This window comes from Mytilus californianus, unplaced genomic scaffold (genome assembly GCF_021869535.1).
Source record: "Mytilus californianus isolate M0D057914Y unplaced genomic scaffold, xbMytCali1.0.p SCAF_1, whole genome shotgun sequence".
Lineage (NCBI taxonomy): Eukaryota > Metazoa > Mollusca > Bivalvia > Mytilida > Mytilidae > Mytilus > Mytilus californianus.
Genome location: NW_026262581.1, coordinates 110,808,885 through 110,819,792, shown reverse-complemented (window position 1 = coordinate 110,819,792; position 10,908 = coordinate 110,808,885). Strand labels below are relative to the sequence as shown.

General features: G+C 36.7%; 1 protein-coding gene across 3 annotated transcripts in view; it reads right to left on the bottom strand.

Annotated features, from left to right (window-relative positions):
- Positions 1-561: 561 nt before the first annotated feature.
- LOC127730625 (uncharacterized) overlaps positions 562-10,908 on the bottom strand; it is a 35,037-nt gene continuing 24,690 nt past the window's right edge. For all 3 annotated transcript variants that reach the window (XM_052239122.1, XM_052239131.1, XM_052239135.1), the window contains 2 exons: positions 2,209-2,403; positions 562-1,381 (listed from right to left, as the gene is read on the bottom strand). In XM_052239122.1, coding sequence (XP_052095082.1) covers positions 1,005-1,381; positions 2,209-2,403 — 572 coding nt within the window. In that variant the 3' untranslated portion in view covers positions 562-1,004. The remainder of the gene's footprint in view (positions 1,382-2,208; positions 2,404-10,908) is intronic.

Sequence of the window (10,908 nt, the reverse complement as noted above, 5' to 3'; positions counted from 1 at the left end):
CAATACCGGGTTCGTCGACAGGGTGAGCGTCTCCTGCTATACAAGCATCACCCGCCATGCGAATCCACACTCAGTTAAAATGTCATAATCGGGAATAGAATACAATTAGTAATATTACAGATCAGACTACTATTCTTGGTTTCTAAAGATGTAAGACCGCGAAAATATGTCGCCAGTGAGTTCAGGTACATCGTCTCGGTTAATCAATTCGTGATGATGACCGTAAAACTTATGTTGTGTCGATTTCAGTTGTTCTCCCTCATAAGTCTGTCAGAGCAGAGTTTTGTGTTAGACGCAGGCTCCTGTTAGTAAAGTGCGTATAGTGTGTACTGAACGGGCGTGACGTTTTAATAGAAAAATGTAAATACCATACGATGGTGGAAGGCTTTTTATTACCGAGAAAGGGAAAGTAAAATAAAAACAAAAGTTTCGTGTCATGAACAGACTCGGAACATTTATTCGTCTTCGATTCGAACATTCTTTTTTGTAAAGAAAACATTCGAAAATAGCTCTGGGAATTGGCAGATTAAAGTACCTTTAATAATAATACAAAACGCTTCAAACAAGTTTTTGAGAATTAAATAATTAGGACATTTAAATACATTGTGACTTTCGTTTCAATGGGATCACAAATAAGTGGTCTGTATACTCTGAAGCAAATACTGTTGACTATCGCACTAACAATGCCTTTCGGAATTGAATACTTTCGCTTATTTCAGTACAGTCACAGATGTCAGGCTTTGCATTATAAAACATTAGTTAATGGAGTAATGTCACAGTGTTTTTCGAAGTTCAAATAAGTCACTCATACCTTCATTCAAATATTGATTGAAGAATAAATTATGTAGTAGGTGACACAACCACGACAAAACTTTAAATTGAAAAATCCCTCAACATAAATACTTAATAGTGCAAAAACACCGCTCACATGTGTACGGTGAAGCATATTGCACTAACCGTATACATTGAATTTACAACAAAAGACAGATTTAAAACTAGTAGCTCTAACGACATCTCATACAAGTTAATCGACACATATCATCCACATATTCGTCAATGCCACAATATTTCGCCCACTGTTTGCATCGCTGATCGAAGTCTGTACATAGTCCGAATCCAGGAACACCGTGTGCACCTTGTGCAGGTACATGCGTTGGTGCTTGTTGCTGGTTAAACCCTGTTGTTTGTGGATAATATGCTGCTGTTGTTGTAGGATAGTTATTGTGCATTTGTGGTGGTAGAGTTCTTCTCGGTGGATGTCTCATTGGATTTCTATGATGATCAGTTCTAGCTGTGATTGGTGATGGTGGATTAGAAGGAACTATAGACGGCCGAGGAGTTGTCATTGGAGTGGCAGTTGTGTGAAGCACTTTTTCTGGCACTGAAAGAACAGTATGTTGCATTAAATCGTCGAGTGTTTTATAAACCAATAGATAATACATTTTTTTTCAAAATCAATATATATACTAATACAAGACACATTTATTGTTTAAGTAGTCAGGAAAAGAACTACTAATATAACAGAACTAAATTTACATTTATATTACATTATATATAGTGTATATCCTTCTCAGCAATAAAAAAAATCCCTTTTTCAAATTTGACCCGATGTTATCGTAATAGACTTAAAAAACAATGTTTTTGTAAAGAAAACAAAATAGTCAATACGATAAAAAAAGCCAGATTATCATATTATGTTCATCACATGGAAAGTGATAACTAAGCATGATCTGTCAACCCTTCCGGAGCACCCCGGTTATTGTTGGTGCTTGTGTTACTAAGTCTAAGGTTTTCTGTGTATTATTTTGTAGACTTGTTTGTTTTTTATTCGTTTTTTCTTTTTTTGCAAGGTTTTTCTGTTTTTCTTCGACTTATGGACAGGAGTTTTGATTGCCCTTGTTAACTGTGGCATCTTTTTTTTCAATGAAATCTGATTGGTAACGGTAGTTTTAGACCCACTTCCGATAGTCTTGAAATAATATACAATAAGTAAGCGTGATCGACAATCACTGATTTTATAAGCCAAGTATTAGCTTATTTTTATATTTTATGTTTAAGACAAGTCTATCATCTTTGAGAAAGTACAACAGTTATGTAAGAACTTCATTTTATTTCGAACATTTGCTATTTACATGCAATTTCATTTGATTACTAATACATTCTGGTCTTATAAGCTATCACCCAAACACGTTTATATGACTATATTACCTATAGGTGGCATTGGTATAGTGCAGGTACTGCATGTCTTGCGACAATTATCGTGAACATAAGGATTACTTGTACAATAAACTCCCCAATGTTTACAATTTTTGTCTTGATCATAACATGTTGGCGGTGGAGGCGGGGGAGTTGTGGTTGTTGGTGGGGGCGCCGGTGCAGGTGGTACGTATATTGGACGAGGATCTACAATGAAACAAGAATTAAATGGCAATAGTTATGCATGACAAAGATTAATGAAAGCCTTTCTTTTTCAGTTAGTTCAGAAAACTGTAATGAGTACAAAGTGTTCTATCATCTTGTTTTAAACAAATACAAAATACATCGGAATAGATATACATTACAGTACTAAACTGCTATTTTGTTATAGATTCGACGAAGAGTCGGCTCATTAGTGAAAGGCAGTGGTAAGCAATATTTTAGTACATCGACATTAAATACAACTAATATTTACATGATTGTCAATTTTTAATTTTTTTTGCAACATGATTCTTGTTTGCACTTAATTTAAAATTTGATAATTCCAATTTTGTATGTGAAACCTTACTCTATTGATCAGCATTGAAAAAGTATAAACGCGTTTCATGAATATGAATTTCTTTACAGGAAAACTATTGTAAGTGTTGGCGAAATATTTGAACATAATTTTAGTGCATATTGTGGGATAAACAATAAAGGTTGTTTTGGCAAACAATAACATATAGTACTACAATATAGATATTTGAGGACTTGAGATTGACCTCAAAATGTCTTTTGGTTATTTTGAGTAGTTGAAATATTATCACATTACTGCCCTATACGACTCTACATCACCTTTTATTGATATTTGTAGTTAAATTTGGAAAAGAAGTGATTGGTTTATTTTATGCTGTAATAACATATAATGTTTGATGAAGAAATCTGCGTCAAATTCCCCCGAGAAAATATATGTATGTTTGAATGATGAATTTATATTACTATCATTCCTATTAGTAAGCCCTTTTCCAAATCCCATGTAAACTAATTAGACACGAAAGACTCCCTATACCTTACTAGCTGATGGAGGAGGGAGCCAACTGCCCAAACGTACAATTAACAATCTGTATTTTGTAACATTTCAATATTATCTAGGCTTCCTATATGCATGGATGATATCATGTATAGGTCACTATCAGACGAACGTAATTATATGATTTGTATCTTACTACTCAGAAAGGTGGCACAAAGAAAATCAATATCAGTTGAATGTTTAAAATATTGGGATACAAAACTACAAGATACCAAACCCAAGTTGATGAACCAGAATATCCATGTTTCGAAAATACATTTCTTGATTGACATGATGAAAGCAATATTGATATCCGCAAGTAAAAACGTTAAAGACTTTAATACAATTAAAAATATTAACAAAAAAAGGAACACCAAAAACCATCTGAGGAGAAAAAATGCAGCGGCAAGATAATCTTAAAACTTAATATTTTTTTCATTTCAACTGATAATTTATTAGGTTTCAATATCAAAGTAATATCATGTCTGTTGTAAGGACCTGCCATAGGGCTTTTGATATCCAGAGGGACTTGTAGTACACCACAATATCCAAGTAGTATCTTGCCTTTAGGAAGGACTTGCCATTATGGCTTGTGATGTCTAGAGGGACTTGTAGTACACCACAATATCCAAGTAGTATCTTGCCTTTAGGAAGGACTTGCCATTATGGCTTGTGATGTCCAGAGGGACTTGTAGTACACCACAATATCCAAGTAGTATCTTGCCTTTAGGAAGGACTTGCCATTTTGGCTTGTGATGTCAAGAGAGACTTGTAGTACAACACAATATCAAAGTAATATCTTGCCTATAGTAAGGACTTGCAATAGGGCTTGTGATTTCCAGAGGGACTTGTAGTACACCACAATATCAAAGTAATATCTTGTCTATAGGAAGGACTTGCCATTATGGCTTGTGATGTCCAGAGAGACTTGTAGTCTACCACAATATCAAAGTAATATCATGCCTATAGTAAAGACTTGCCACATGGGATTGATATCCAGAGAAACTTGTAATCCACCACAATATCAAAGTAATATGCTTATAGAAAGAACTTGCTTTTATGGCTTGTGATGTCCTGAGAGACTTGTAGTCAATCACATCATGCCTATAGTAAGGACTTGCCACATGGCTTTTAATATGCAGAGAGACTTGAAGTCCACCACAATATCAAAGTAATATCATGCTTATAGAAAGAACTTGCTACTATGGCTTGTGATGTCCAGAGACACTTGTAATCCTCCACAATATCAAAGTAATATCATGCCTATAGTAAGGACTGGCCACATGGTTTTTGATATCCAGAGAGACTTGTAGTCCACCGCAATATCAAAGTAATATCATGCTTATAGGAAGAACTTGCTATTATGGCTTGTGATGTCAAATGAGACTTGTAGTCCACCAAAAATCAAAGTAATATCATGCTTATAGTAAGAACTTGCTATCATGGCTTTTGATGTCCTGAGGGATTTGTAGCCCACCACAATATCAAAGTGATATCTTGCCTATAATAAGGACTTGTCATGAGGCTTGCGATGTCCAGAATGGCTTGTAGTACGCAACAATATCAAAATAATTTCTTGCCTACAGTAAGGACTTTTCATGAGGCTTGCGATGTCCAGAAGGACTTGTAGTACGCAACAATATCAAAGTAATATCTTGCCTATAGTAAGGACTTGTCATGAGGCTTGCGATGTCCAGAAGGACTTGTAGTACACAACAATATCAAAGTAATATCTTGCCTATAGTAAGGACTTGTTATTATGGCTTGTGATGTCCAGAGAGACTTGTAGTACAACACAATATCAAAGTAATATCATGCCTATAGTAGGGACTTGCCACATGGCTTTTGATATACAGAGAGACTTGTAGTCCACTACAATATCAAAGTTATATCATGCTTATAGGAAGAACTTGCTATTATGGCTTGTGATGTCAAATGATACTTGTAGTCCACCAAATTATCAAAGAAATATCATGCTTATAGTAAGAACTTGCTATAATGGCTTTTGATATCCAGAGAGACTTGTAGTCCACCATAATATCAAAGTAATATCATGCGTATAGGAAGAACTTGCTATTATGGCTTGTGATGTCCAGAGAGACTTGTAGTCCACTACAATATCAAAGTAATATCTTGCTTATAGGAAGGACTTGCCATTATGGCTTGTGATGTCCAGAGAGACTTGTAGTCCACCAAAGTATCAAAGTAATATCATGCCTATAGTAAGGACTTGCCATTATGGCTTTTGATATCCAGAGAGACTTGTAATCCACCACAATATCAAAATGATATCATGCTTATAGGAAGGACTTGCGACAGGGCTTGTGATGTCCAGAGAGACTTGTAGTCCACCACAATATCAAAGTAATATCTTGCCTACAGTAAGGATTTGTCATGAGGCTTGCGATGTCCAGAAGGACTTGCAGTACACAACAGTATCAAAATAATATCTTGCCTATAGTTAGGACTTGTCATGAGGCTTGCGATGTGCAGAAGGAATTGTAGTACACAACAATATCAAAATAATATCTTGCCTACAGTAAGGACTTGTCATGAGACTTGCGATGTCCAGAAGGACTTGTAGTACACCGCAATATCAAAGTAATATCTTGCCTATAGTAAAGACTTGCTATTATGGCTTGTGATGTCCAGAGAGACTTGTAGTACAACACAATATCATAGTAATATCATGCCTATAGTAAGGACTTGCCATTATGGCTTGTGATGTCCAGAGAGACTTATAGTCCACCACAATATCAAAGTAATATCATGCCTATAATAAGGACTTGCGTCAGGGCTTTTGATATCCAGAGGGATTTGTAGCCCACCACAATATCAAAGTAATATCTTGCCTACAGTAAGGACTTGTCATGAGGCTTGCGATGTCCAGAAGGACTTGTAGTACGCAACAATATCAAAGAAATATCTTGCCTACAGTAAGGACTTGTCATGAGGCTTGCGATGTCCAGAAGGACTTGTAGTACACAACAATATCAAAGTAATATCTTGCCTATAATAAGGACTTGCTATTATGGCTTGTGATATCCAGAGAGACTTGTAGTACAACACAATATCAAAGTAATATCTTGCCTAAAGTAAGGACTTGTAATAGGGCTTGTGATTTCCATATGGACTTGAAGTACACCACAATATCAAATTTATAGCATGTCTATAGTAAGGACTTGATACATGGCTTTTGATATACAGAGAGACTTGTAGTCCACCACAATATCGAAGTAATATCATGCTTATAGGAAGAACATGCTATTATGGCTTGTGATGTCAAATGAGACTTGTAGTCAACCAAAATATCAAAGTAATATCATGCTTATAGTAAGAACTTGCTATAATGGCTTTTGATATCCAGAGAGACTTGTAGTCCACCACAATATCAAAGTAATATCATGCGTATAGGAAAAACTTGCTATTATGGCTTGTGATGTTCAGAGAGACTTGTAGTCCACTACAATATCAAAGTAATATCTTGCTTATAGGAAGGACTTGCCATTATGTCTTGTGATGTCCAGAGAGACTTGTAGTCCACCACAGTATCAAAGTAATATCATGCCTATAGTAAGGACTTGCCACATGGCTTTTGATATCCAGAGAGACTTTTAGTCCACCACAATATCAAAGTAATATCATGTGTATAGGAAGAGACTTTTAGACCACCACAATATAAAAGTAATATCATGCCTATAGTAAGGACTTGCCATTATGGCATTTGATATCCATAGAGACTTGTAATCCACCACAATATCAAAATGATATCATGCTTATAGGAAGGACTTGCGACAGGGCTTGTGATGTCCAGCGAGACTTGTAGTCCACCACAATTTCAAAGTAATATCATGCCTATAATAAGGACTTCCGTCAGGGCTTTTAATATCTAGAGGGATTTGTTGCCGCCCACCACAATATCAAAGTAATATCTTGCCTACAGTAAGGACTTGTCATTAGGCTTGCGATGTCCAGAAGGACTTGTAGCCCACCACAATATGAAAGTAATATCTTGCCTACAGTAAGGACTTGTCATGAGGCTTGCGATGTCCAGAGAGACTTGTAGTACAACACAATATCAAAGTAATATCATGCCTATAGTAAGGACTTGCCACATGGCTTGTGATGTCCAGAGAGATTTGTAGTCCACCAACAATATCGAAGTAATATCATGCTTATAGGAAGAACTTGCTATTATGGCTTGTGATTTCAAATGAGACTTGTAGTCAACCAAAATATCAAAGTAATATCATGCTTATAGTAAGAACTTGCTATAATGGCTTTTGATATTCAGAGAGACTTGTAGTCCACCACAATATCAAAGTAATATCATGCGTATAGGAAGAACTTGCTATTATGGCTTAACTACAATATCAAAGTAATATCTTGCTTATAGGAAGGACTTGCCATTATGGCTTGTGATGTCCAGAGAGACTTGTAGTCCACCACAGTATCAAACTAATATCATGCCTATAGTAAGGACTTACCATTATGGCTTTTGATATACAGAGAGACTTGTAGTCCACCACAATATCAAAATGATTTCATCTTATAGGAAGGACTTGCGACAGGGCTTGTGATGTCCAGAGAGACGTGTAGTCCACCACAATATCAAAGTAATATCATGCTTATAGTAAGAACTTGCTATAATGGCTTTTGATATCCAGAGAGACTTGTAGTCCACCACAATATCAAAATGATATCATGCCTAAAGTAAGGACTTGCCACATGGCTTTTGATATCCAGAGAGACTTTTAGTCCACCACACTATCAAAGTAATTTCATGTGTATAGGAAGAGACTTTTAGTCCACCACAATATCAAAGTAATATCATGCCTATAGTAAGGACTTGCCATTATGGCTTTTGATATCCAGAGAGACTTGTAATCCTACACAATATCAAAATGATATCATGCTGATAGGAAGGACTTGCGTTAGGGCTTGTGATGTACAGAGAGACTTTTAGTCCACCACAATATAAAAGTAATATCATGCCTATAGTAAGGACTTGCCATTATGGCATTTGATATCCATAGAGACTTGTAATCCACCACAATATCAAAATGATATCATGCTTATAGGAAGGACTTGCAACAGGGCTTGTGATGTCCAGCGAGACTTGTAGTCCACCACAATTTCAAAGTAATATCATGCCTATAATAAGGACTTCCGTCAGGGCTTTTAATATCTAGAGGGATTTGTTGCCGCCCACCACAATATCAAAGTAATATCTTGCCTACAGTAAGGACTTGTCATGAGGCTTGCGATGTCCAGAAGAACTTGCAGTACACAACAATAACAAAATAATATCTTGCCTACAGTAAGGACTTGTCATGAGGCTTGCGATGTCCAGAAGGACTTGTAGCCCACCACAATATCAAAGTAATATCTTGCCTACAGTAAGGACTTGTCATGAGGCTTGCGATGTCCAGAGAGACTTGTAGTACAACACAATATCAAAGAAATATCATGCCTATAGTAAGGACTTGCCACATGGCTTGTGATGTCCAGAGAGATTTGTAGTCCACCAACAATATCGAAGTAATATCATGCTTATAGGAAGAACTTGCTATTATGGCTTGTGATTTCAAATGAGACTTGTAGTCAACCAAAATATCAAAGTAATATCATGCTTATAGTAAGAACTTGCTATAATGGCTTTTGATATTCAGAGAGACTTGTAGTCCACCACAATATCAAAGTAATATCATGCGTATAGGAAGAACTTGCTATTATGGCTTGTGATGTTCAGAGAGACTTTTAGTCCACTACAATATCAAAGTAATATCTTGCTTATAGGAAGGACTTGCCATTATGGCTTGTGATGTCCAGAGAGACTTGTAGTCCACCACAGTATCAAAGTAATATCATGCCTATAGTAAGGACTTACCATTATGGCTTTTGATATACAGAGAGACTTGTAGTCCACCACAATATCAAAATGATTTCATCTTATAGGAAGGACTTGCGACAGGGCTTGTGATGTCCAGAGAGACGTGTAGTCCACCACAATATCAAAGTAATATCATGCTTATAGGAAGAACTTGCTATTATGGCTTGTGATGTCAAATGAGACTTGTAGTCCACCAAAATATCAAAGTAATATCATGCTTATAGTAAGAACTTGCTATAATGGCTTTTGATATCCAGAGAGACTTGTAGTCCACCACAATATCAAAATGATATCATGCCTAAAGTAAGGACTTGCCACATGGCTTTTGATATCCAGAGAGACTTTTAGTCCACCACACTATCAAAGTAATTTCATGTGTATAGGAAGAGACTTTTAGTCCACCACAATATCAAAGTAATATCATGCCTATAGTAAGGACTTGCCATTATGGCTTTTGATATCCAGAGAGACTTGTAATCCACCACAATATCAAAATGATATCATGCTGATAGGAAGGACTTGCGTTAGGGCTTGTGATGTACAGAGAGACTTGTAGTCCACCACAATATCAAAGTAATATCATGCCTATAACAAGGACTTGCATCAGGGCTTTTGATATCCAGAGAGACTTGTAATCCACCACAATATCAAAATGATATCATGCTTATAGGAAGGACTTGCGACAGGGCTTGTGATGTCCAGACAGACTTGTAGTCCACCACAATTTCAAAGTAATATCATGCCTATAATAAGGACTTGCGTCAGGGCTTTTGATATCCAGAGGGATTTGTTGCCGCCCACCACAATATCAAAGTAATATCTTGCCTACAGTAAGGACTTGTCATGAGGCTTGCGATGTCTAGAAGAACTTGCAGTACACAACAATAACAAAATAATATCTTGCCTACAGTAAGGACTTGTCATGAGGCTTGCGATGTCCAGAAGGACTTGTAGTACGCAACAATATCAAAGTAATATCTTGCCTACAGTAAGGACTTGTCATGAGGCTTGCGATGTCCAGAAGGACTTGTAGTACGCAACAATATCAAAGTATTATCTTGCCTACAGTAAGGACTTGTCATGAGGCTTGCGATGTCAAGAAGGACTTGTAGTACACAACAATATCAAAGTGATATCTTGCCTATAGTAAGGACTTGTCATGAGGCTTGCAATGTCCAGAAGGACTTGTAGTACACAGCAATATCAAAGTAATATCTTGCCTATAGTAAGGACTTGCGTCAGGGCTTTTGTTATCCAGAGGGATTTGTTGCCGCCCACCACAATATCAAAGTAATATCTTGCCTACAGTAAGGACTTGTCATGAGGCTTGCGATGTCCAGAAGAACTTGCAGTACACAACAATAACAAAATAATATCTTGCCTACAGTAAGGACTTGTCATGATGCTTGCGATGTCAAGAAGGACTTGTAGTACACAACAATATCAAAGTGATATCTTGCCTATAGTAAGGACTTGTCATGAGGCTTGCAATGTCCAGAAGGACTTGTAGTACACAGCAATATCAAAGTAATATCTTGCCTATAGTAAGGACTTGCGTCAGGGCTTTTGTTATCCAGAGGGATTTGTTGCCGCCCACCACAATATCAAAGTAATATCTTGCCTACAGTAAGGACTTGTCATGAGGCTTGCGATGTCCAGAAGAACTTGCAGTACACAACAATAACAAAATAATATCTTGCCTACAGTAAGGACTTGTCATGATGCTTGCGATGTCAAGAAGGACTTGTAGTCCACCACAATATCAAAATGA